The 27,944-nt window shown below is 43.0% G+C and overlaps 2 protein-coding genes across 4 annotated transcripts; one reads left to right on the top strand and one right to left on the bottom strand.

Annotated features, from left to right (window-relative positions):
- The first annotated feature begins 143 nt into the window (after nucleotides 1-143).
- dhrs7 (dehydrogenase/reductase (SDR family) member 7) lies at nucleotides 144-25,930 on the top strand. Of its 3 annotated transcripts, XR_006770972.1 has the most exons (10): nucleotides 144-374; nucleotides 1,384-1,536; nucleotides 1,703-1,809; nucleotides 4,549-4,788; nucleotides 4,891-5,013; nucleotides 5,267-5,482; nucleotides 25,022-25,140; nucleotides 25,225-25,343; nucleotides 25,441-25,514; nucleotides 25,713-25,930. XR_006770972.1 is itself a non-coding variant. In XM_014210736.2 (7 exons), exons 1-7 carry the CDS (start codon nucleotides 251-253, stop codon nucleotides 6,831-6,833), a joined length of 1,005 nt encoding a protein of 334 aa, XP_014066211.1. In that variant the 5' UTR covers nucleotides 144-250; the 3' UTR covers nucleotides 6,834-7,376. The 3 variants fall into 3 exon arrangements, 1 of the variants encoding a protein (XP_014066211.1); XR_006770971.1 differs by having other exon boundaries at nucleotides 25,225-25,514; XM_014210736.2 differs by lacking the exons at nucleotides 25,022-25,140; nucleotides 25,225-25,343; nucleotides 25,441-25,514; nucleotides 25,713-25,930 and adding an exon at nucleotides 6,792-7,376.
- LOC106610921 (pecanex 4) lies at nucleotides 7,190-27,677 on the bottom strand. The gene is given in 14 exon segments (XM_045723508.1): nucleotides 7,190-8,840; nucleotides 8,980-9,102; nucleotides 9,104-9,255; nucleotides 9,258-9,987; nucleotides 9,989-10,023; nucleotides 10,096-10,195; nucleotides 14,561-14,705; nucleotides 14,708-14,924; nucleotides 15,078-15,194; nucleotides 15,325-15,450; nucleotides 15,556-16,092; nucleotides 16,305-16,433; nucleotides 16,555-17,294; nucleotides 27,315-27,677. Coding segments are annotated over 10 exon segments (1,836 nt in total). The 5' UTR covers nucleotides 15,415-15,450; nucleotides 15,556-16,092; nucleotides 16,305-16,433; nucleotides 16,555-17,294; nucleotides 27,315-27,677; the 3' UTR covers nucleotides 7,190-8,713.
- Between the last annotated feature and the right edge of the window lie 267 nt (nucleotides 27,678-27,944).

Below are 27,944 nucleotides of genomic sequence, written 5' to 3'. Positions count from 1 at the left end.
TAAAGCGGCACAGTGCTCCAAATATCAGCATGAACAATGTCTATTTATCCTGACATATATTTCAAAATTCTAAATCTGTCTTTAATATCTTCTAATAGAGTAAACTGTAACCGGAAGTGTTTTTGTTTCTATTATAGTCGCTTCCGGGCAATTGATGTTTTTCAGCGGGTTTTTTTTACACGCTGGAGCGCAGATACATGTTGTTCTTGTTCTGCGACTTTCATAACATTTTCACACAAGCCAGAAGACTATGGATTTGGGCGTGACGTTGCTCACAGGAATTGCAGTTTACTTGCTTGTACAGTTTGTGTGCTTCATATTTGCGGACGCTGACTTGACCTTACTATGGGCAACCTTGTTTGGGAGCAAGCCAGGTAACACACCTGTCCCTTAATTAACTTGTATTGACCAATAACTCAAGGCAGTCGCCACAATGTGGCAATGTACGAGGAGTCAATCTTTCAATATAGACTGTAACACGTTGCTCTCACTTTTATTCCTACATTGTTTCAGTGCAGATCCATGGTCCCGTGTGGCTCAGTTGGTAGAGCATGGTGGGTTGTGGGTTCGATTCCCACGGGGGACCAGTACGGAAGAAAAACAAATGTATGCAATGTAAGTCGCTCTGGATAAGAGCGTCTGCTAAATGACTAAAATGTAAATGTATTGTAATGAAATAGAAGGGAGCAGGTCTCGAACCCTCGACCTTGAAGTCCGAAGTCCGGCGCGCTATCGACTGTACCGCAAAAGTATGTTCAAGCGGCAGAGTCGATTTCCGCGCTTATAAACCCAGGGTCATTACACTACTCCCTCCTTTCAAAGAGCGCGTCCTCGCGCTAGCTTGCGACTCTTACAGGAACGCACTCACCGGCCAAGCACACGCACTGTCGTGAATGCAGGGTCCGATCGCGCTATCGTCGATTTCCGCGCTTATAAACCCAGGGTCGTTACAGTATGTTGAAGAATCCATCCAATGTAATACCATGGTTGTTTTGATGACACGTTCTGTAGTCTGAGCACCAAGCAGACTTTGACCTCAGGATCTCCTTCAGATTTGAACAGCAATGTCCACACAATGTTGCAAAACAGCAATGATATGGAACATCTGGAGATCCAGAGAGGTCAGACTACAGAATTTGTCATATAAACAAAATGTATCTTTGTATTACATTGGTTGCTTGCCCTCAAGGGCCAATAGGGGGAAATTGCAACAACGTGGAAGGACCTGTTCTATAATGGTTGGAGAAACCAGGTGATGGTGAATATGACTGCTACAACCCTATGGCACAATATGACTGTTAACCACCCTCCTCAAACAAGGTTGTAGTACTGTTTCTCAGTTTTTCCTGTGAAAAGTAACACAATCTACTGCTTGTTTTCTAGAGACCAAGTTGAAAGGACTGGTGGTGTGGGTCACAGGAGCCTCCAGTGGCATAGGGGAGGAGCTGGCTTACCAACTAGCTGGATGTGGGTCTCGTCTGATTCTATCTGCTCGCCGTGTGGATCAGTTGGATAGGGTGAAACTTCACTGTTTGGGTGAGTGTGATAGTAATCTCGTCTAATGAAATTCTCTTTACTGTTAAGAATTATAAATTACATAGCCTACTGCTTCAATGCAGTCACAGTAGTACGTTTGGTTCTATACACCTAGCCCTTTCATTTGCAGACCAGTTAACAGCATTTTTCATTTTTCTTTCCCAAGAGCGCTCCAACTTGAAAGATAAGGATATTCTTGTTCTTCCACTTGATTTGCTGGAGAGAGCATCCCATGAGGCAAAAATGAAAACTGCTATCCGGCACTTTGGCAATGTAAGACCACTGCACTTGATAATTTGTAATAACTCTCCCTTATCGCTCTTTATTTTATCGGGATTTTAAGTTAGTTCAATTTAACTCAGTGTCTGATCATTTCCACTTGATTAACCACTCAATCAAGGTTGAAGAAGTAACCAGGCATTAGTCATGTCGGACAGCGTTTCCCAAACATTTTCACTCGGGGGGGGGTTTATGCAATGACTAACATGACAAGAGGAACTGATGATTCACTACCCAATTTTGAAGTTGCACCTTGTGCGTTCAGTTTGAAGCTGGACTGAGTTCCTTGAAATTGTTTTGTGTGTATGTATGTATGTATGTATATATAGATATATCTATCTATCTCAATCAATCAAGTGGAAATGATCAGACACTGAGTTAAATTGAACTAACTTAAAATCCCATTAAAATAACATCAAATTTATCCAATAATCCAAGTTTATCATTTTAAAAGGCTAGTTGATCATTAGAAAACCCATTTGGAATTATGTTAGCACAGCTGAAAACTGTTGTACTGATTAAAGAAGCAATAAAACTGGCCTTCTTTAGACTATTTGAGTTTCTGGATCATCAGCATTTGTGGGTTTGATTACAGGCTCAAAATGGCCAGAAACAATTAACTTTCTTCTGAAACTCATCAGTCTATTCTTGTTCTGAGAAATGAAGGCAGATCATTGAGAAATTGCCAAGAAACTGAAGATCTCACACAACGCTGTGAAATACTCCCTTCACAGAACAGAGCAAACTGGCTCTAACCTGAATAGAAAGAGTGGTAGGCCCCAGTGCACTACTGAGTATGAGGACTAGTACATTAGAGTGTCTAGTTTGAGAAACAGACGCCTCACAAGTCCTCAACTGGCAGCTTCATTAAATATTACCCGCAAAACACCGGTCTCAACGTCAACAGTGAAGCTGGCCTTCTAGTCAGAGTTCTTCTGTCCAGTGTCTGTTCTTTTGCCTATCTTAAGCTTTTTTTGTGGCCAGTCTGAGATGGCTTTTTCTTTGCAACTCTGCTTAGAAGGCCAGCATCCTGGAGTCACCTCTTCACTGTTGACTTTGAGACTGGTGTTTTGTGGGTCCTATTTAATGGAGCTGCCAGTTGAGGACTTGTGAGGTGTCTGTTTCTCAAACTAGACACTCTAATTTCATCCCTTCTTACTGTGTTTGTGCCAATCAGTTGTGTTGTGACAAGGTTGGGGTGGTATATAGAAGATAGCCCAAGTCTATATTTTGGCAAGAACAGCTCAAATAAGCAAAGAGAAACGACAGTCCATCATTACTTTAAGACATGAAGGTCAGTCAATCTGGAAAATGTCAAGAACTTTGAAAGTTTCTTCAAGTGCAGTCGCAAAAACCACCAAGCGCTATGATGAAACTGGCTCTCATGAAGACCGCCAACAGGAAAGGAAGAGACACAGAATTACCTCTGCTGCAGAGGATACGTTCATTAGAGTTACCAGCCTCAGAAACTGCAGCCTAAATAAATGCTTAACACAGTTCAAGTAACAGACCCATCTCAACATCAACTGTTCAGAGGAGACTGCGTGAATCAGGCCTTCATGGTCAAATTGCTGCAAAGAAACCACTACTGAAGGACACCAATAATAACAAGAGACTTGCTTGGGCCAAGAAACACAAGCAATGGACATTAGACCGGTGGAAATCTGTCCTTTTGGTCTGATGAGTCCAAATTTCACATTTTTGATTCCAACCGCCGTGTCTTTGTGAGATGCAGAGTAGGTGAACGGAAGATCTCTGCATGTGTGGTTCCCACCGTGGCTTGATCCCCTGCCGACCCCCTCAGTTTGGAAACCACTGATGAAGGACATACTTTCTTCGCATTTACTTAATAGTCTAACCAGACTGGCTTTATTTATAAGACAATACATTATATTCAACAGACATGCTCACTACTAGTCTGATTTAATCAGGCTGTAATACACAAATAATTGGTATATACAGCCTGAAACATTTGTGTAAAAAAATTTAAATGTTCCTTGCAAGCCAGAATGTTAAATAAAATTACATTTAAACTTACTCTACCGGTTGTCTCTGAGACAAAATGTCCACAGCAAAGTATTGTTTACCCAACTTTTTAGAGAGCCGGTAGGTATATTGTTCTTTACTGAGGTGTGGATTGTTCTCCATCCTCCCCTGATTCAGAATATACCATTTTAATTGTACCAAACTATATACCTACCGGCTGTCTAAAAAGTCACTAATCCAAAACTTTCCTGTGGATATTTTGTCTAAAATTTTGTGCAGCTGAAGGACAAATCGCACAGACAACCAGTAGAGTAGGTTCACATGTAATTTTATTCAATATTCTGGTTTGTAAAGAACATTTACTGTCAACGATTTTGTACACAAATGTTTCTTGCTGTATATACCAATTCATTGTGTATTACAGCCTGATTAATCAGACTAGCTTACTACAAACCAGCTCCCAAAGGCAAATTATGCACATGCTGAACATGAAAATGCAATTCAAGGCTAAGTCCAGTATTAGTGCCGTCTTATTAGACGTGTTCTCTTATTCTGAGGCATGAGGTTGTTTCCACTTGTGAACTGTGTTTTGATTATACCTTTGGCAGAAATGTTCACAACCAAGTCTTGATTCTGTTACCAGTGTATCATGAATTCATTAATTCAATGAATTCCTTTGAAGAATAAGATAATTGGTGATACATGGCTTGCTTTGTTCCGGTCTACCTCTGCACTATTCCCATTTAGATTGACATCCTGGTTAACAATGGTGGCCGCAGCCAGCGTTCTCTGTGCCTGGAAACCAGTGTGGATGTGTACCAGGCGCTGATGGAGCTCAACTTCCTGGGCACAGTGTCACTTACCAAGCAGGTGTTGCCCCACATGACGCAGCGAGGGTCGGGCAGTGTAGTTACTGTAAGCAGTGTGGTCGGCCTGGCTGGGGCACCTCTGGCAACAGGATACTCTGCCAGTAAACACGCTCTTCAGGTGAGAGCAATCATGGGCTACCCTCTGCCCATTTGTAGTTGTACAACATCTAGATTGATAAATTGATTAAGATCTTGAGATGATCATCTACTTTTTCCATAGGGCTTCTTCAATTCTCTTCGAACAGAGCTGACTGAATACCCAAGGATACTCATCAGCACAGTATGTCCAGGGCCTGTACAGTCACAGATAGTCCAGAATGCTTTCACAGAAGAAGTGGGAAAGGTGGGTTTTGCTTCCAATTTGTTATAATTTTTATTCACATAATTGCTGAATTCATGCTTAATTTTACATTGACATTGGACATGTTGCAATTGCATCACATTTTGTTATTGTCAAGATGTCACAAACGCATTCATGGGAAAGCCATTGGTCTTTCAAATAATTGTCATTAAAGTATGATTTAACTTCCATTGAACTGAACATTCTTGTATGAGTGTTGACATTAATTTCCTGTCTTATCCCTTCCATATCTAAGGCCATTCTCACTGCTGGGGACCAGCAACACAAGATGGTCACTAGTCGTTGTGTGCGTCTCATCCTGGTGGGTATAGCCAATGGCACCAAGGAGATGTGGATTGCCCAGCAGCCCTTTCTGCTGTTCTACTATGTGTGGCAGTATGCTCCCACCTGGGCCTGGTTCATCACTGATGTGCTGGGCAGGAAGAGGGTGCAGAACTTCAAGGCTGGCCTGGTTAGTATTGGTACTCTGTAGGTCTCGCAACATGATTTTGCTTAAGAATGTGTTTTCTGAGCTGCATAATATATATTGTTACAGTTTTGCCTATAGAATGATCATAACTCAGAGCTCAGTGTATTCCATAGAGCGGTGTTTCCCAACTCGTCTCCTCCAGTACCCCCAACAGTACACATTTTTGTTGAAGCCCCGGACAAGCACACCTGATTCAACTTGTCAACTAATCAAGTCCTCAACGAGTTGAATCAGGTTAGTTTGTCTGGGGCTACAACAAAAATGTGTACTGTTGGGGGTACACAAGGACGAGGTGGGTGAAACACACTAGGCCAGGGATGGGCAACTCCAGTTCTCTGGGCTGGAGTGGTGTCACACTTTCCCTCCCATCCCTAGCAAACATAGCTGATTAAACTAATTGCATTCTATACTGAAGATCATGATTATTTGATTATTGGAGTCAGGTGTGTTAGATGGGGATGGGGAAAAAGTGACACCAATCAGACCCTAGAGGACTGGAATTGCCCATCCCTGCACTAGGCATCGTTTATGCATGGCCTTGCTTTCACATTCTCTAAGGTTAACCTTGCCTTACCAGGCCAGGAATAAGGGGACACTAACTGTGTGAACAGTCAAATACTTGAGTAAAGCAGACTCTATTTAGAGCTGTCTCTTAACAGCTAGGGGGCTCAGCTGTTACTGACCTTGCTTTAGCCTGATAAAGAGAAGGGGGTGGCCACACTGGCCAGGGTATAGCAGTGGGCATGACTGCTTCCCAGTGGCAGTGACTGACTTACCTACTTCTACGTCTGGTGGCCTCTGCTGGACAGCTGAGAGCCACGCAGCAAGGTCATTTTCTGACTGACCAGACATTTGTGTCAGGAAGGATTTGGATGGACAATGTCGCCCAACCACTGTGGTTTAGTTGGAATGCTCAAGAAGGTTTGGTCAATATATTAAAACAAGTATACAAAGAGAAAATACAGACTGAGGAAAGGCAAAGGCAACTTAGTGAGTTTGCAGGTTTTAATTCTTCATCTGTCAATGAACAGTGTTTGAAATCTAGACACCTAAAACAGACAATGAAGCAAGATCGGCCTCAGGACATATGGATGAAGTAGAATCAGTCACCTTTCATTAAACTGAGATATGACCTATTCCCACATCATCCTGTTGACAAGTCCATGTTCTGATGCCTTAACTTCTTGAGTGACAGAGCGTCTCCCCAGAATGTAAAATGTTTATTTTGCCTGTGCTACAGATTTTCTTTAGTCGGAAAAACATAACTTTAAAGTTAAGCTTTGTTTTACAGGACGCAGACTCTGCTTACTTCACAAAGCCCAAGTCTTCCTGAAAGGCATTCCAAATGCTTGAGCTCCACCTTCAATTGGGTTAACTTGAACCTGGAAGCAATTGTCTCATTTTTAGCTGAAAGGAAAATGTTTTAGGACAGCCTTCCTCACAAAGCAGAAGAATAGGGATGAGGGTGGAAATAGAAACATTGAAGATTTTCCTCTAGCCTATGAAATTAGGATGTGTCCAGGCTGACTCAGTTGATGGGGGGGGGGGGGGGAGTATTTCAGAATAAGGAGGAACATTAAAATTGATGAGATTGTCTGATAGGTGGAGTATGATTAATGCACTCCCCACAGATCTGTGATGAATGTCTATAGCACTGACCAATCTCCAGTTAAACAATAGGCTATCAGGTTTCTTTGTAAACTTTATTATAAGTGTATATACATTATAATTCAAATACACACATCAGTATGTACAAGAGAACATTAATTAGTCTTAAAAACAAGTGAACTGTAAACGAAATGATAGCAAAATAAAGACCAACCAAAAGGCACATCCTTGAATTTAACAGTGAATAATAATAAAAAGCTAAATCTTTGTCCCATTTTTCCTTTGGGAGCATTACATAACTGTATTTGAGGGAAAACATTTGCTAAATAGGTTTATCATGAAATTGGCACTGTGTTGGCTGTCCTCTTCGGGGGAAGGTGGTTGTATCTGATTTAAATTTAATTTACACATGATACAATTGTTTTTTCCAGAATGATAAATGTATTCTGAACAATTATATCCCATGTAAATATATATTTTTTTCTCCAGAAAGCTGATATTTCGTTGTTTGAACTAGTAACACACATTTTTACATTTACATTTTAGTCATTTAGCTGACGCTCTTATCCAGAGCGACTTACAGTAGTGAATGCATACATTTCATCCTTTTTTTTTCTCCGTACTGGTCCCCCGTGGGAATCGAACCCACAACCCTGGCGTTGCAAACACCATGCTCTACATTTACATTTTCTACCAACTGAGCCACACGGGACACACTTTTGGTAATGTCGCTCCTGCATGAATGAAACCATTTGTTTTAATCTGCCTTCCAGGTACTTTCCTAAGATACCCTAGTGCAGGGGTAGCCGACTAGATTCAGCTGCGGGCCAATTTTTGCCGAGGGGACGCAAAATAATTATAACTTGTAAACTGCAAATTGACCACAACTAAGCCCAAAAGAGATTGAATTTAGCAAAAAAGTATTACATACATTGAGACACGAGCACCTGTTTTTATTTGTAGGAACACTGGAACAGATTTCCTAAATGAAACTTTTTTTTTTAATTTCTAGTGATTATAGTATTTTTTCAAACTAAAATCCCCCAAATACATTGAATCTTGTATTTTACAAAACTTTTTGGGGCCAAAAATTAATTGCGGGCCAGTTTTGGCTTGTTGCCGACCCCTAGATGAGTTACATATACAGGCCACAACATTGGGCTTACCCAGTGATTAAAGTTAGGCAAACCAGAGGCAGGGTGGGTATAGGGGAGTCGGTGAAGATGGCGTATCCCAACAAGGGGTTGGGGTTATAAGCAGGGGAGGTGCAGGGGGACAGAGGAGTAGATGGGGTACCCCAGAGGGGGGTCGGCTGCCTGGACAGTAAGGTTCCTCAGCATGATGAGGTGGGCCTGGATGCTGAAGTGCTCCTCATCATCGTTGGTGGCGTAGAGCAGGTCCCAGGACAGGTTAGCCCACTGGCCACGCACCACCACCTCATTCAGACAGCCTACCTGAACTAGCCCTGTGTAAGTGCTCTGTAGTGACAGGCAGGTAGAGGTCACTTACTGTACTGACCACTAGCTCAGTTTAAAATACACACACCCCAAAGACCACACCAAACACTCTATACAAACAAACAATTTAAGCAATGTTAATAGTTCATCAGTTGTTTGTTGGGTTACTGTAGTGAGAACCCTGTGAGTTAGTAAGGTAACAGAAACACAGGTGTAGTTTGGTTACCAGGGTGAGGTCATGGCCGGTGAGAAGAGGAAGAGAAGAGGAACTGTACCTGCAGGTAAATAGATCAGTTACAGGGACAAGCTTTGGATAGCAACATTGAATATGTGTAACACACATCCAGTATATACATTTTAGATTGCCTATGTTGGGTAACAGCTACACCCATGTTTCACCCCTGCCCTCTTTACCTGAAAGCCTTAAGTGCAAGCTGGTAAAGTTCTTTGTTTTCAGAGAGCCACTCCAGCCCCTCTGTCCAAGGCACGTCCCTACAGTAGACCCTGTAGACATAGCTGGGGCTGGTAAAGGCAGACTGCCCCCAGGGAGATGAGGCATGACAGGTCCCTCAGCTCCTCATCCTCCTTCAGGGCTTTGGTCACATCTTCCAAAGCCTTGTCCTGAATGGACAGCACCAACTGCCCCAGAGTGAACCGAAAACCACTCCTCATGGAACAAAAGCATAGGGCTGTTGCAACCGGGATGATAAGGGGGATGTCCTCCACCCAGGGGGCAGACTGAACAGCTCAGTGTGGGGGCAGCTGAAGTTTGCATGGGCCAAGATGCCGGAGGACTCTGTGGGGGATACTTCAGGGTTCCTGCCCTTATCCACAGCCGGGAGCCCCAGAGGCTGGAGGGACGAGAGGGCCATGTTTTCAAACCTACTGTCCATCTCCACAGAGCTTGGCAGTGAGGGGCTGGTGTGGAGCACTGTGTCCCCCAGCTGGGCCTCCGTACTTACCAGCACCACCGTCCTCCTGGCTGGCTGAGCCCCAAACAGGTCATCCTCATCTGACCAGTCACCGAAGGAGGTCAAACTGGAGCTGTCCCGTCTAAACTTGAGAGAGGAGACGGACTCCACCATGACAGCCTCTGCAGGCTGGGTGACAGTTGACTGGCCAAGATGGGAGGGCTGGGACTTACTTCCCTTTTCCCCTGTCCCCTCCTCGGTGTCACCAGTGAAAGTCTTATGTCTCTGGACAGAGTTCCTCAGCAGCAGCCACACCAGGGCCTTCAGGAAGTCATCCTGGAGCTTCCTCAGGTCAAGCGAGTCAATGATACCCAAAAGCACATTTCGGGCATCAGAGTAGACACGGACAGGCAGGGCAGCACATGGGGTGAGGGCACTGCCCAAGTGCAGGTTTAACCCCTGGTTGAGACCAGGGTGCTCAAATGCCCCCTCAAACACCTCATCCACCCTCCACTGTGTGGCACGATGTCTCCTGCAGCTCCAGACCCTGAAACAAAATGGTCAAATGAGTTAACCACAAATGAGTGATTCAAACACTTAACCATTAATGAACCAGTACCTTGATGTTGACCGTGCAGTCGCCATATCCTCTCTCCAAGATCATGATCCAAAACCATGCGGTGTCCTGGAAGCGACCCAGGAAGTGGGAGCCAGAGAACCTTCAGAGGGGAGGAAAGAAATCAAATGTAGGCCTATCAGCTTCTTCATACACCTATCCACAGCTAAGATTTTGGGGAAGGCTGATTCCATTACGCCTCATGTCCCTATTCATAGCATATTCTCATAGCAGCCTTTGAGTGGTGTTATACTTGGTCACAGTCATACCAGTGGTAAATTATTATAGGACATGCAGTCAAGTGATGCTGTCCTCTGAGGGCTGAAGATGAAAAAGCTTGGAGTATATACATAGATAAGTTCCCCCTGGTCACAGAACCCTTTTATTTTGCATCAGTAGTGAGTCTTTCGGCTGTGGATAACTTGGCTGTCGGATTAATTTACCATTTCAGTTGTAGATGAAGGTCATGATACAGTTTAAACTGGCTGACTGCACAGATCTAAATAGTGAATTCCTTCTATTCCTCGGCTTTCCATTAGTCTCTAAATATTCATTCCTCTCATGGGAGTAGACTTGGGGAATTTGTACGTGGGGGCATTTCATTTTTGGTCGACAAAGGGGAGAGCGGACAGACATTGTTAGTGAAATTGTAGTGGCAGAGCGATGGTTGCTTTCGTTTAAGTTTGACTAGTGTTCTCAAGGATAATGTCATATCCTAAAGCGGCGTCTCGGAATAGTCACCGACGCTGCCTCGCGATGGGAAATGACACGCTGTGCGTTCTCCGCTCCCGCTCAATGTTCACTGATGCACAGCCCCCAATGTCACAGAGGGGGCAAAGGGAAGGAAAAAAAAACACTACACTACAAACTCTCCTCTTTCTACTGGGTATAGCATGCCCAACAAGAGCTTAGCCTAAATTATACATCACAGCTCAGGCACCCCCAGTTAGCCAAGAAAACAATAAGATTGAGTGATGACATTACCGTAGCAATTTTTTTCTGTTTCTGTTTTGAGTAGTCAATCAATAAATAATTAAGCTTGTACTTGCTCAGTTTTTTCCTTGCCCCCTCCTGACAGCAAATAGAGCACTGAACACATTTTTTGGAAGAAGCTCTGGCTGGCTTTAGAGTATTATGAGGTTAATGGTGTTGAAACATTTGGATGTAATGAATACAGATCAGAGCGATTTTGTTCGGGTCACTTCTCGGGAACCACAACTGGATCCTGCAAGCTTACATTACTGCCGGCGGCTCTACTGAGCAACTCACAACAACATTCCTCTTAATATGAAACCATAAAAGGCTCCGCCCGCCCGGCTCTTTCATCTGCATACATTCCCTGCTCGACCAATCTAAAAGTTCACTGTCACTGCGATTGAGTCAACATACACAGTAAGTAAAAAAAAAAAAAAACCATGAGGACACGGAGCTGTAACACCTTGAGTGCACTATGGTGTTCTGTTCTAACTGCTTGTGGTTGGAAAATGAATGACTTCTCCCAACAATTCGGGTTAAAGATTAAACTGAAACCATATGCCCAACACCTAATGCAGTATGTAATGTATACTGTAAAGTGTGGGTAAATAAGGAAGTCTGACAACGTTACTGCCGGTGTAAATGTAATGTTTACCTCGCCATTATCATTTTGTACATGTTGTGTCACCCTGAATACGGTCCCCACACACCCCACTAGTTATTATGTTATGACAAATTTTTCTTTAAGGATTGCATACATTGAATCTTCTATAAGCTACAAAGTCATGTCTAGAAATTATTAAACAGTTATATCAAAGTACCTGGAGTCGCAAGCCAAATAGAAAAAGTAACAAGCCAGGCCTCCCCAGTTTTAAGTTTTTGCCGAACTACAGTGCATTTGGAAAGTATTCAGACCCCTTCACTTTTTCCAAAATGTGTTATGTTACAGCCTTCTTCTAAAATTGATTAAATTGGGGGGGGGGGGTTCTCAGCAATCTACACACAATACCCCATACTGTATTTATTTATCTTGCTCCTTTGCACCTCAGTATCTCTACTTGCACATTCATCTTCTGCACATCTACCATTCCAGTGTTTAATTGCTATATTGTAATTACTTCGCCACCATGGCCTATTTTTTTTTTTTTTGTCTTAACTTACCTCATTTGCGCTCACTGTATATAGACTTTTTGTTTTCTTTTGTTCTACTGTATTATTGACTATGTTTTGTTTATTCCATGTGTAACTCTGTTGTATGTGTCGAATTGCTACTCTTTATCTTGGCCAGTTCGCAGTTGCAAATGAGAACTTGTTCTCAACTAGCCTACCTGTTTAAATAAAGGTGAAATATATATATATATAACTTTTTATTTTTTATTTTTTTAAATGACAAAGCAAAAACAGGTTTAGATTTTTTAATTTGTATAATTTTTTAAAACATCACATTTACATAAGTATTCAGACCCTTTACTCAGTACTTTGTTGAAGCACCTTTGGCAGCGATTACAGCCTCGAGTCTTCTTGGGTATGACTCTACAAGCTTGGCACACCTGTATTCGGGGAGTTTCTCCCATTCTGGGGAGCATTGCTGCAAAGCTATTTTCAGATCTCTCCAGAGATTTTCGATCGGGTTCAAGTCCATGCTCTTGCTGGGCCACTCAAGGACATTCAGACATTTGTCCTGAAGCCTGCGTTGTCTTGGCTTTATGCTTGGGGTCGTTGTCCTGTTGAAAGGTGAACCTTCGCCCCAGTCGGAGGTTGAGTGCTCTGGAGCAGGTTTTCATCAAGGATCTCTGGCCTTTGCTCCGTTCATCTTTCTCTTGATCCTGACTAGTCTCCCAGTCCTTGCTGCTGAAAAACATCCTCACAGCATGATGCTGCCACCAAGACCAAGGCCCTACTCCACCGATTGCTCAGTTTGGCCGGGAGGCCAGCTCTAGGAAGCTTCTTGGTGGTTCCAAACTTCTTCCATTTAAAAATGGAGGCCACTGTGTTCTTGGGGACCTTCAATGCTACAGAAATGTTTTGGTAGCCTTCCCCAGATCTGTGCCTTGACACAATCTTGTCTCGGAGCTCTACAGACAATTTCTTCGACCTTATGGCTTGGTTTTTGCTCTGACATGCACTGTCATCTGTGGGACCTTAAATAGACAGGTGTGTGCCTTTTCCAAATCATGTCCAATCAATTTAATTTACCACAGGTGGACTCCAATCAAGTTGTACAAAGGATAATCAATGGAAACAGGATGCACCTGAGCTCAATTGAGTCATAGCAAAGGGTATGAATACTTAAAAAAAAAAAAACAGCTTATTTACATGTTTGTAAATTGAATGTCTTAACCTGTTTTTTCTTTGTCATTATGGGGTATTGTGTGTAGATTGAGGGGCGGGGGGTGGAAGTATTTAATTAATTTTAGAATAAGGCTGTAACAAAGTGAAGGGTTCTAAATACTTTCCGAATGCACTGTAAATGTGTCTGTGTGCTAAGGAGCAGAGAATCAGAGCAGGTGGTCAGTCCAGTTGAAGTGTTCAGCAGTCTGACGGTTTGTAGATAAACTGTCTCTGAGCCTGTCTAAGGGGTGGGCCTTTACCGTGGTAATGGTGGGATTCACATGTCTGACTGAGATTTTCCGACATACTAGCAAAGGTACCAGTTGAGCAAGCTCAAACAAACATTGAATAACAACCTAGCGTGTGAACAAAACAATGTAAATAGCCAAGAAACACAAGGACAAAGTCACACTTTAGTAGACTTTTTGGTAAATTCGACCAACTTCTATGGTTGTGCACTTATAAAAATCTATATTTCAGTGCGCACAGCGCCCCAGGCACTGTTGCTGCGGCCAAGGCACTGTTGCGCGCAAGTTGGGATATATGGGACTCTACATAGGTCTTTGTATAGAAATAAATCATTCTTATTTCTATGGTTCTTTGTGAGATTAGCTACCAGCTATGAAACAAAATGGCAAAGACATTAAATAGCTACGGCTGGATTTTTTGTCGATGCTATAAATCACAACTCGCAAGTGCTCATACTTAAGCTTACTTTTTCAGTTTGTACGCATCTACTTATAGGCGCATATGCAAGTATAATGGTCACATCGTAGAGCCCTGAAATTCACTCAAAGCATCATGCTCTCCCCTTCCTCTGTGTAAATAAATTTGACTACAACCAACCGAACCTCAGCGCACACAAATCGCACTGCCCACAGCAGACTGTCAAACCAGCATTGTTTCCCTGTCATCGCTCGCTTTGTGACTGACAGGCACCTGTCCTATCAATAGATCGCTAGAAGATACATATCGTTCATTGTAGCGTGAGAGGGCTCGTCTGACTTAAGTAGCCTAGTTAAGTGGAAAAAGTTTGCCGGCTGAAAATAAGTCTAATCGGCTGTTTAGCCGACAGCCAGCGCTAGTGGAAAACACTGTTCACCAATGAATGGAAGAAAATTTAAATAAGAAACGAGGAAAAAAACGAAAGAATGAGACCCACAAGCAAAGTGATCCCCTGGTGAAGGTACTCCTCAGAGCACAGGCCAGGCTCCCACTCATCTGCTGGTAGTAGATGGAGTCTGGACAGGGGCAGGCGGTGCCCACGGGCCCAACCCAACTATGCTGAGGCCTAGGGAAGCCCAACGGAAGATGGGCAGGGTGAAGAGGGGCAGCAGAGGAGCAGAGATCATGGCAGACAGGAACACCACAGAGAGCAGCAGAGGGCACAGGGAAGCGTTCAGGGCCAGGAGGGTCCCGGCTGACTGACGCCGCTGTTTCTTCTCAGTCCAGGAGGTCACCAGCACAGCCAGGGCAAACTTCAGCTTGGACAGGAACTGGAGCAGCCTATCACTCAGCAGGCCCACCTGGGTTGACCAATGAAAGACAAAAACTTTGTGCATTTCTGGTTTTGGGAGATACTAAAGATTTAACCAGGACTTTAATTTAAATGTTCAACTTTAAATATTTTTCTGTAAAAAGATCATGCCTATGTCATGAATGCTGAAATGTGTTTTTACCAGAAGGAGCTGGACCCCTATGCCCATACTGTCCCACCCAGGAAGTCTGGTTTCCACTGCAGCCAGCCTCACTGACACCACCATCTGAAACAGGGCATCCTCAGAGCTCTGCCACACCTGCACAACACAAAGACCCATTACTCAAATCAACATGACTTAAATCATATTGATAACAATCAGAGGATTAATGGTCATGAGGTCACCGGAGAGAGAAACTCTGGTTGATTGAAATACAGTACATGCTTACGTTATACATAAAATAATCCGTGTACCACTCTGAAGGCCCGGGTGAATCCCACACTAAGAGAGGCTGTGTGGAGCTGCTGAACAGAGCCATCCAGCATCAGCAAAGCAATCATTGCAAAGGGAGACACTGCAATGTAAAACACAAAGTCACTGTTAAATATAATGTATTAAGATGCATGAATAGTATGTTTCAGTAATGACAAAGCAATACTATATTGCAAGGTGAGCTCACCCAGATTGAGCAGCACCCTCCTGATGGCCCCAGCCACGTGGAGACCCCTTCTGCGCTGCTTGAACACCCGGACATTGGCCATTCCTCTTGGGTACAGTGGGTTGAGGAACACTCCTCCAAAAACATAGGCTCCCTGGATCTCTCCGAGAGCCCAGCAGACAATGAAGAGGATGAGGAGGAGGTAGCTGACAGCAGCTTGAGGTCCCCTGGCCAGGTTCTGGGGCTGAGAGGGACTGAGTAAGTGATGTAAGAGGCCTGCCTCAGCCATGGCCCCCAGCAGCAGCCCCAGGTAGAGCAGCATCTCCCTGCAGCACAACTGCCAGCCAAACCAGCGGGGAGTGGCAGGGGATGCCCCCCTACGCCATCCACTGTCGCCGCGGGTCACCCCGGACCCTCCTACAATGTGCCCCAAATTGTCTGAGGTCTAAACTAAGCAGAAACTCCATGGCCATGGAGAAGACGACCACACCCATGGTGGACGGGATGAAGAAGGTACGAATAGTGACACATGCAGATATGGCGAACATCCCCAGCAACCTTTAGGAAGGACAGAGAGCACAGAGTCATAAGAGCTCACACAGGCCAAGGAAACAGGCATATGGTAAAGAGCTCAAGGAACTACATCAGTGACTTAAGTATAATCAGACAGCATCTAACTGTTGACAAAAAAAACAACTGATGTAGCAAGCAAAATAAACCTAAAGTTACTGGACATGGGAAAGCCGCCCAAACCAAACACCAGTGCCTACTCCATGCCCCAAAGGAGGAGGGTGTCCAGAGGTGACAGCATGCCCAGCACCAACAGCAGAGGCAGGACCAGGAACACCACATGAAGAACCTGACTGGTTAGCTGGAGCTCTGGCACTGGACCGGTAAATCTGGACACCAGCATTGGGGAAAAAAACAAGAAGCAAAGAATCACAAAATGTAAGCAATCCTATCAAAATATATCCATAAGTTTCAAAACAGTCATTAAGATGAATTTTGTTATTTTTTTACCTATCAGCAAGGTCCACAGCTATGAAAGTTAATATGTAGAGTGGTCGGATGAGTGGGGTGATCTCATAGGTGTCCTGTGCCTGGAATGTGGCCATCTCTGTGGCCATGTTGATAAGGGAGTACTCTGCCGTACACAGTCACCCAGCTCAGGACAAAGACCACCAAGGCTACACCCACACTGCCGCAGAGTGCAGTTAACCTGCCCAGGAGCACATACCATGTCCCCAGGCCACAGAGGGCCCCCGCCAGCATGGTGTGGAGCACCACGTTCAGCCCAAACCTCTTCCCCGGGGCGATCAACCTCACTCTCTCTGGGCCTACACAGTTGAACTCCACCTCCTCGTCAGCCAGGAAGTTGGGCACTCCCAACCTCTCCACTGTGCCATTCCTGCAGGCTGCATACAGTGCCAGGGCCTGGACACCCACTGCTGCCACCGGCATGAGCATACCAGACAGCACAGCAGCGTGGAGCTCCTCCAGCAGCTGCAGCTGGCACAGCAGCGTGCCAATGCCACCCAACAGCCATGGTGTCAAGAACAACACCCCCAGGTTGACATAGATATAAGGCGGGGCGCAGTAGCCCAACTTCAAGCTGGGAACCCCCCAGCACCATCTGAGGGAAGCGCTTCCAGAACTCCTGCTTGTATTCATTGAGCATGGGCACATCTGGCCCCATCCTGACCATGCCCTAGGGTGGTGCAGGTCATCTTTCTGGGGCTGCAGTTAGCTTCCGTGTCATCCTTTAGGGCAAGATCAAAGAGGCAGCTTGAGTCATATGTCTGCCACAAAAGGAATGCTGCTTGCAGGAGATTATTTTTTTTAAATTCTACAAACTGCCTCGAAAACCTACCTAACATCAGTAATGTATAACTGTCAACAGGTTTGCTAGGTATGTTTTCAACTGCTGTCAAAGAGAACTGGCTGCCTGGGTGTGTCAGTCACCCACGCACGGATGACTAAGTTCGTAGTCAGGTCAATAACATTGCATAGCTACACTAGTACATGTTGTATAAACTGACCTTGACTAAAACATGTAAACAATCATGGCTGGCTAACGTTATCGCAGCAAGGTTGTAAAGAAAACATGAATACAAGCTAGCAGCATAACATACGCTAGCTGCATTCATATATGGGATGGCTAGCTACTGAGGCGAATGTCAGAAATAACGTTTATGAAAAAAATTATTAGCTAGCTACATTAGATATAGCAATTTACCTATTGTACCTTTACCGAGGTAAAGACAGTTTCAGGTTGGATATTCGCCTGTAGTTTTCCTTGCGTCCACCAACAGCAGTTAGGGACCGTCAACAAAGTGACATCCATTTTGAAAAACTTTAATAGGTCTTTAACCATTACTCCAAATACTTTCAAAACTGGTTGTAGCTAACCCGATGGCATAGACACACATTGCACACCCTTTAGTTTGTCCATTTCATCTCACATGGTTTTACATGAATTTTTCAAAATGTAGAATTTCAATAGCTCCTTGGTCATGTGACCTAATGTCCGCTGACTACCCTTCTATATTGCACACTCTTGTTTGTGTACTTTCATCTCATGCTATTAGACTTAAATCTGTAAGCTTTGCAGGCCTTCATTTGACATGGGTGTTTTTTTTATTTATTTTTTATGAACAAATGTTGCATCCTCGCAATAACTGTCTTTCACATGGACACTGAAAAGATCCGCAAATGGCTGTATGTGGTATGGATCAAGGACAGGAGAGGTGTTCAAACAGAGGTTCTTAAAGGAAGGCGCACAGGTAGGCCTCATTAAAAACAATGTTTCATATGCTCTTTTTAATCACAGTAATAGGCAGTGATTTGTCAGTCACAGTGAGCTTGATAACGTGATAGAATCCTTTTCATAGCATCACTTTCATATACTGTACATTAAGACAAATCCTTCTACGTTGAGTATTAGAACACAGTTTACAGAACCTGATAATGACTTGATATGAGTGCATTCACAACAAGCCACCTGCAGACAACTTACAAAATGCATTATTGCATTTGAGGGTTCGTTTTTCTGATGAAAATAGTTATTTGATGCATGGCCTACTATTTCTATCTGGGAAAATAAATTCCTACGTCTTTCGTGAGTAAAATCCTTTTTCCAAAATTGATTTAGGTACATTTTTGTGAAGAGGTATGCGGGTTGTGATATGGGTAATTTAATAGTAAAATCATTTAAGGGATCAATACGTTTCTATATTGCTTCCCCAGTATCTGCATGAACCATCAGGCCAAGTGTTTTTGGTTGACCCTGCTGGACAGAAAGAGAAGAAACACGCTGCATTCAAATTCAGATCTTAGTTATTCCATTGTACTGGATGTAATACATATTAGCATTTTACATACATTATTAAGTGTAATACTTTTTTTATGACATACTGTGAAAACCTCTTGGCTGCTGGCTCTGTCACTTTCAGACATGCGCAGAGCAGACTTCAACCATAGGGGTTATCTGTACAGAGAGAGTAATCCAAAAGGCACAGACACACCCCTTGACTTTCTATTGGCACCGTTGACCTGTATGTATTCTCTCCTGATTGGCTCTGTGGTGCACAGTCTGACTAAAGTGCCAGAGGTATGAGGAGAGACGTCATCCTTTGTATTTAAGGGAACAAATATTTCCTAACACTTTGGATCCTATTCTTGGACAGTTAAAAAACACAATGCATCAATGCAAACATTTTTTTATGACTAATTACTGTCCATGAGTAACCTCAACCTTGTGGGTCTATGGGTGTTTGGGGCTATAAAGTGCCAACTCAATTCTACCACTGACTAGTCTCTCATGCCCCTATGAACGGGGACACAGGGCAATAGTTTTTAATCTAAACCAGCCCTTTTTTACTGGAGTACAATAACCCCTAATTGGGGCTCTTTTCTTGACACATAGTAGCAGTTTACCAGATAAGAAGTAGATTGTTGTAAGGGTGTATTACATCCTGTGCTGGCCCCATTGTCATATCCATTCTGGATTCTGAGTGGTAAAATCATAGCTGAAAAATGCCTCTATGTATGTATATACATTTTCCGCCAAGACAGAACTGCCAAAGGGGGTGGAGTTGCAATCTACTGCAGAGACAGCCTAAAGAGTTCTGTCATGCTATCCAGGTCTGTGCCCAACAGTTTGAGCTTCTACTTTTAAAAATCCACCTTACCAGAAATAAATCTCTCACTGTTGCCGCTTGTTACAGACCCCCCTCAACCCTCAGCTATGCCCTGGACACCGTATGTGAATTAACCTGTTAGGGCTAGGGGGCAGTATTGACACAGCCGGATAAAAAACGTACCCGATTTAATCTGGTTACTACTCCTGCCCAGTAACTAGAATATGCATATAATTATTGGCTTTGGATAGAAAACACCCTACAGTTTCTAAAACTGTTTGAATGGTGTCTGTGAGTATAACAGAACTCATATGGCAGGCCAAAACCTGAGAAGATTCCATGCAGGAAGTGGCCTGTCTGACAAGATGTGTTTCATCTAGGCTGTTTTTATTGAAGATTTAGGATCTTTGCTCTAACGTGACACTTCCTACGGCTCCCATAGGCTCTCAGAGCCCGGGAAAAAGCTGAACGATATCGAGGCAGGCTCTGGCTGAAACACTTTATCGCGTTTGGCAAGTGGCCGCTCAGAGTACTGTGGACTTAGGCGCGTGCCCGAGTTGACCGAATGCTTTATTTTTTTTCGTCTGTTTACCTAAATGCAGATTCCCGGTCTGAATATTATCGCTTTTTTACGAGAAAAATGGCATAAAAATGGATTTTAAACAGCGGTTGACATGCTTCGAAGTACGGTAATGGAATATTTAGAATTTTTTTGGTCACAAATTGCGCCATGCTCGTAACCCTTATTTACCCTTTCGGATAGTGTCTTGAACGCACAAACAAAACGCCGCTGTTTGGATATAACGATGGATTATTTTGGACCAAACCAACATTTGTTATTGAAGTAGAAGTCCTGGGAGTGCATTCTGACGAAGACAGCAAAGGTAATAACATTTTTCTTATAGTAAATCTGACTTTGATGAGTGCTAAACTTGGTGGGTGTCTAAATAGCTAGCCCTGTGATGCCGGGCTATCTACTGAGAATATTGCAAAATGTGCTTTCACCGAAAAGCTATTTTAAAATTGGACATATCGAGTGCATAGAGGAGTTCTGTATCTATAATTCTTAAAATAATTGTTATGCTTTTTGTGAACGTTTATCGTGAGTAATTTAGTAAATTCACCGGCAGTGTTCGGTGGGAATGCTAGTCACATGCTAGTCACATGCTAATGTAAAAAGCTGGTTTTTGATATAAATATGAACTTGATTGAACAAAACATGCATGTATTGTATAACATAATGTCCTAGGGTTGTCATCTGATGAAGATCATCAAAGGTTAGTACTACATTTAGCTGTGGTTTGGGTTTATGTGACATTATATGCTAGCTTGAAAAATGGGTGTCTGATTATTTCTGGCTGGGTACTCTGCTGACATAATCTAATGTTTTGCTTTCGTTGTAAAGCCTTTTTGAAATCGGACAGTGTGGTTAGATTAACGAGAGTCTTGTCTTTAAAATGGTGTAAAATAGTCATATGTTTGAGAAATTGAAGTTAGAGCATTTTTAAGGTTTTTGAATTTCGCGCCACTCAATTCCACTGGCTGTTGACTAGGTAGAACGATTTCGTCCCACATACCCGAGAGAGGTTAATGTTGACCTGTTTAAAGGGCTTGCACACATCGGCTATGGAGAGCGTGATCACAGTCGTTGGGAACAGCTGGAGCTCTCATGCATGCTTCAGTGTTGCTTGCCTCAAAGCGAGCATAAAAGGCATTTAGCTAGTCTGGTAGGCTCGCGTCACTGGGCAGCTCACGGCTGGGTTTCCCTTTGTAGTCCATAATAGTTTTCAAGCCCTGACACATCCAACGAGCATCAGAGCCGGTGTAGTAGGATTCAATCACAGTCCTATATTGACGCTATGCCTGTTTGATGGTTAGTCTGAGGGCATAGCAGGATTTCTTATATGCGTTTTGCATTTCTAAGGTTTTTGAATAACGCGCCACGGGATTGCACTGGCTGTTACGTAGGTGGGACGATTTGGTGCCACCTAGCCCAGAGAGGTTAATTGCCCCCCATTTATCCTCAGAGTTTGTACTGTTAGGTGACCTAAACTGGGATATGCTTAACGCCCCAGCCGTCCTACAATCTAAGCTAGATGCCCTCAATCTCACCCAAATTATCATGGAACCAACCAGGTACAACCACAAATCCGTAAACTTGGGCACCCTCATAGATATCATCCTGACCAACCTGTCCTCTAAATACACCTCTGCTGTCTTCAACCAGGATCTCAACGATCATTGCCTGCGTCCGTAATGGGTCCGCAGTCAAACGACCACCCCTCATCAGTCAAACGCTCCCTAAAACACTTCAGAGTGCAGGCCTTTCTAAACGACCTTGCCCGGGTATCCTGGAAAGATATTGACCTCATCCCATTAGTAGAGGATGCCTGGTTATTCTTTAAAATTGCTTTCCTCACCATCTTAAATAAGCATGCCCCATTCAAAAAATGTAGAACCAGGAACAGATATAGCCCTTGGTTCACTCCAGACCTGACTGCCCTTGACCAGCACAAAAACATCCTGTGGCGTCCTGCATTAGCATCGAATAGCCCCCGCGATATGCAACTTTTCAGGGAAGTTAGGAACCAATATACACAGGCAGTTAGGAAAGCAAAGACTAGCTTTTTCAAACATAAATTTGCATCCTGTAGCACAAACTCCAAAAAGTTCTGGGACACTGTAAAGTCCATGGAGAATAAGAGCACCTCCTTCCAGCTGCCCACTGCACTGAGGCTAGGAAACACTGTCACCACCGATAAATCTACGATAATCGAGAATTTCAATCAGCATTTTTCTACGGCTGGCCTTGCTTTCCACCTGGCTTCCCCTACATGGTCAACAGCTCTGCACTCCCCACAGCAACTCGCCCAAGCCTCCCCCATTTCTCCTTCACCCAAATCCAGATAGCTGATGTTCTGAAAGAGCTGCAAAATCTGGATCCCTACAAATCAGCTGGGCTAGACAATCCGGACCCTCTCTTTTTAAAATTATCCGCCGCAATTGTGGCAACCACTATTACTAGGCTGTTCAACCTCTCTTTCTTATCGTCTGAGATCCCCAAAGATAGGAAAGCTGCCGCGGTCATCCCCCTCTTCAAAGTGGGAGACACTCTAGACCAAACTGTTTCAGACCTATATCTATCCTACCCTGCCTTTCTAAGGTCTTCGAAAACCATGTTAACAAACAGATCACCGACCATTTCGAATCCCACCGTACCTTCTCCGCTATGCAATCTGGTTTCCGAGCTGGTCATGGGTGCACCTCAGCCACGCTCAAGGTCCTAAACGATATCATAATCTCCATCGACAAAAGACAATACTGTGCAGCCGTATCCATCGACCTGGCCATGGCTTTTGACTCTGTCAATCACCGCATTCTTATCGGCAGACTCAACAGCCTTGGTTTTTCAAATGACTGCCTCGCCTGGTTCACCAACTACTTTTCAGATAGAGTTCAGTGTGTCAAATGGGAGGGCCTGTTGTCCGGACCTATCTCTATGGGGGTGCCACAGGGTTCAATTCTCGGGCCGACTCTTTTCTCTGTATACATCAATGATGTCGCTCTTGCGGCTGGTGATTCTCTGATCCACTTCTACGCAGACGACATCATTTTGTATACTTCTGGCCCTTTTGACGCTGTGTTAACTAACCTCCAGACGAGCTTCAATGCCATACAACTCTCCTTCCGTGGCCTCCAACTGCTCTTAAATGCTAGTAAAACTAAATGCATGCTCTTCAACCGATCGCTGCCCGCATCTGCCCACCCGCCTAGCATCACTACTCTGGACGGTTCTGACTTAGAATATGTGGACAACTACAAATACCTAGGTGTCTGGTTAGACTGTAAACTCTCCTTCCAGACTCATATTAAGCATGTCCAATCCAAAATTAAATCTAGAATCGGCTTTTTATTTCTCAACAAAGCCTCCTTCACTCATGCTGCCAAACATACCCTCGTAAAAACTGACGATCCTTCCGATCCTTGACTTCGGTGATGTCATTTACAAAATAGCTTCCAACACTCTACTCAGCAAATTGGATATAGTCTATCACAGTGCCATCTGTTTTGTCACCAAAGCCACATATACTACCCACCACTGCGACCTGTATGCTCTCGTTGCCTGGCCCTCACTTCATATTCGTCGCCAAACCCACTGGCTCCAGGTCATCTATAAGTCTTTGCTAGGTAAAGCCCCGCCTTATCTCAGCTCACTGGTCACCATAGCAGCACCCACCCGTAGCACGCGCTCCAGCAGGTATATTTCACTGGTCACCCAAAGCCAATTCCTCCTTTGGTTGCCTTTCCTTCCAGTTCTCTGCTGCCAATGACTGGAACGAATTGCAAAAATCACTGAAGCTGGAGACTCATATCTCCCTCACTATCTTTAAGCATCAGCTATTAGAGCAGCTTACAGATCATTGCACCTGTACGTAGCCCATCTGTAAATAGCCCATCCAACTACCTCATCCCCATATTGTTATTTATTTTATTTATATATTTTTTTTAATTGCTCCTTTGCACCGCAGTATCTCTACTTGCACATTCATCTTCTGCACATCTCATTCCAGTGTTTATTTGCGAAATTGTAATTATTTCACCACAACGGCCTATTTATTGCCTTACCTTCCTAATCTTACTTCATTTGCACACACCGTATATAGACTTTTGTATTGTGTTATTGACTGTACGTTTGTTTATTCCATGTGTAACTCTGTGTTGCTGTTTGTGTTACACTGCTTTTCTTTATCTTGGCCAGGTCGCAGTTGTAAATGAGAACTTGTTCTCAACTGGCTTACCTGGTTGATTAAAGGTGAAATAAAAAAATACTGCATGTGGGAATGTCTTATGTCCATCTTACATGTAGTGTTGGTACATGGAATATTCCTCAACTGCATATTTCAGAAATTGATATTGCAAATAGAAGTATTATGTTCAACAGCTGACATTTTCAGATATTATTTTGACAAAAACACTTTGGTGCTTACAATTCATTCTCTGTTGTCATAGATTTGGTGGGCACTGTCATCTGTGATCTTTGTGATGTGACTTTCTTTAAGCACGTACTGATGATACTGTCACTTAATATTTTTTTCTTAAAGTCTACAAACGCTCTACATTTATTCACTCTGTGATAGGGTTGGATCCTAAATGCTACTCTTATTATTGTCCTGTAAATGGTTCAGTGCCTATAATTTAGGCTGTGTGTAGAATGGGGAATAAAGGAAGTTACCTCTACTAATAAATTACTACTAGATTATAGTGATAAGGAAAACAGCATACAAATGTGGCTTGTGTATCAATTTGCCTATAACTAATCATAATTCCATTATTTTTACATAAAAAAGAGAATACTTCAAAATGAGAAGATCCTGCCATGGAAAAGACGACGGCGGACATAAAGTGGAAAGGAGGGGAAATAACTCACACCATGGACACCTTCAGCTGCGGGGTCTTTGTAATGCAGGTTTGATAGTTATATTTTCAATAATGAATGGTTAGCTGTTATGTGACAATTAGGTCAAAAACTCAATTTTATTTTTTGGTTTAGATGGCCAAGGAAGTTGCACAGAACTTCCCCAACATCCCCTCCAAAACTGATATGGAACCTTCAAAAACACATGGAGCAACTGCGAAAAGAAATGGCTGAGGATATACTAAAAATGTCTGGTATGTAATGACATTTAATTCAAAGTAAATGTAAATTCTTTATTTTTATGTAGTTGTGTGGGACAGCCATACGTTCAGTTCATGCCTATGATTTCAGAGTTCACCAAAGCCAACAAGTGCTTCATGTGTGCCACTGATAAAGAACCTGGATGTGGCCCAAAGACTGACTGGGTTAGTAACCTTATTTAACATGCTTATAATCTTTTGACAACAGTGACAGCATGTAAGACAATTTATGATATAACACAATGGATGGCTAATTTGTCATTCGTCATACTGCATTGATATTTGATATTATTTGTAACGTGTTACGTTTTGTTTTGATTGAATGTTTTGCATGCCAACGGTGGTTCCATGTGCTGTGCCTAGAAATGAAGACAAAAGAGTTCAACAGAGTAAAGAACACAAACTGGAAGTGCAGTCTTTGTTGTTGAACATGTATGCTATACCCCATCCACACTGAAGAGGCTCTGAAATGTACATCAACCAGGGATAAAGAGAAAGTTAACACTGAAATGTTTCATACTTAATTGAAGTTAAGTGTCTGACATGTTGGAAAAGATTAAAGGTCTACAATTTCTGCTTAATTTGTCAATATTACATTTTTATTCATTGATTTACTGGCCACCATTACTGTGGTTACATGTTCAGTATATGTATTGACCAGCAAACCCACTGCAGCCTACCTCACCAGCTCACTCTCCATCCCTGCTTTGGACAATTAATAGCATGACTCTCGTACTTTGCCCTTTTCCTTTATGGTTGATATTAACGACAAAAGGAGATGTTATCTGTCTCTCTCCTATTGTGTACCACTGTTAAATACTGTGGACAAATAAAAAACAGGGAAAATAAGTACTTAGAACTACCAATTATTGTAGATAAATATTAAAGAAAAAACACAACACTGGACTGAACCCCCTAATTGTCAAACTAATATTAATGTACAACAATATAGAAGATACATGACTAGAGGTTATGCAATATGGGTGTATATCCATGCTTCTTAGGTGTGTAATTGACATGACCAAGGAGCTATTGCAAATTCGAAACTATGAAAAATGTACGTTACACCGCGCGATTTTACAGTACACAAACAAGAGTGCAATATAGAAGGGTAGTCAGCAGACATTAGGTCACATGACCAAGGAGCTATTGAAATTGTACATTTTGAAAAATCCATGTAAAATCATGTGAGATGAAAATGGACAAACTAAAGGGTGTGCAATATAGAAGGGTCAGCAGTGGACATTCTGAACCTTGTTTGACGTCATTAGATCACATGACCAAAGAGCTATTGAAATTCTACAATTTGAAAAAATCATGTAAAACCATGTGAGATGAAAATGGACAAACTAAAGGGTGTGCAGTATAGAAGGGTAGTCAGTGGACATTCTGAACCTTGTTTGAAGTTAGTAGGTCACATGACCACGGAGCTATTGACATTTTAATGTAAAACAAGTTTGTACTTTGTTTACGCTCCCTAACTAATTCAACTTGGAATACAAAATGCTGCTCACATTTCCACATGTTTATTAGCTTTGGAAAGCGAATTAATGTCAAAATCGTGAAAATAATAGCTGTGCAATGTTGTGCGCAATTTTTACAACATCGTGACACTTATTTGCAGTCTGTGGCTCAAGTGGTTTGAATGCTATTGAGGTTTGAAAGCGCGAATATCCGTCGAATCTCCAACTTAAAACTGTCTTTACCTCAGTTGTACCTTTGAATGGAGAGAAAGGATATCCTTTAAATTAAGCGGCTGTCTTATTAATTTGACAGTAAGTATAGCAATTTGTTTAGATACAAAAATGCTGTCTAAATGTGTCGTTCCCAGTGAGCAACAACGATAGCCAGCTAACATTTGAAGCTAGAAAATAATAATGACAACAAGACTAAAATAGGATAGGCAAAGTTGCACTTTGACAAATGGGTGTGTCGAGTGGTCGTGACAAAACAAACTCAGCCTACCCATCAATTTCCACCCCGCTCGTCTGCGTCTTCTTCTTCTTCATTATTATTATTATTATTATTATTATGAGTCTTCTTCTTCTTCGTGGTTTAACGCGGTTGGCATCCAATAAATGTTGCATTACCGCCACCAACTAGACTTGGGTATAAATCCCTTATACCTTGAGTGGGAAAAGTCCTAGCGCAGGCCAACGGACTGGAAGGATGGGACACCACCACTCAACTGTAACTCTTCTGACGTCAAATCTCATACACCCAAATACTTCCTCGCAGCTGCCACCACAACCTCTATTTTTTGTGGTACAGTTGATAACCATTGCTATGTATGCTACAAAGCCAATCTTACTGAAGCATATATCACTCGTTGGCCTATCCCTCAGTACTGGCACAGATCTACCACTCACACGAATCCTTTCAGAATCCCTCCCCATTGACCCATCTCCCTCTACTTTCTTCACTGCCTCAGCATATGGACACCCTCTCCATTACTCCAACCCTGATACACTCATCCTGCCTCTCTCGCACCAGACACTTCTGATCCCCTGCCCCACGGGCACCCCTACAATTAACACACACTGCTTCTTTCCCCAATACTCCACATTCTTTTCTCTTGTGACCTGCTGCTCACCC

The sequence above is a fragment of the Salmo salar genome, chromosome ssa09 (assembly GCF_905237065.1).
Source record: "Salmo salar chromosome ssa09, Ssal_v3.1, whole genome shotgun sequence".
NCBI classification, from domain to species: domain Eukaryota; kingdom Metazoa; phylum Chordata; class Actinopteri; order Salmoniformes; family Salmonidae; genus Salmo; species Salmo salar.
The sequence above is the reverse complement of the archived record's forward strand: the minus strand, read 5'-3'. Positions and strand labels throughout refer to the sequence as shown.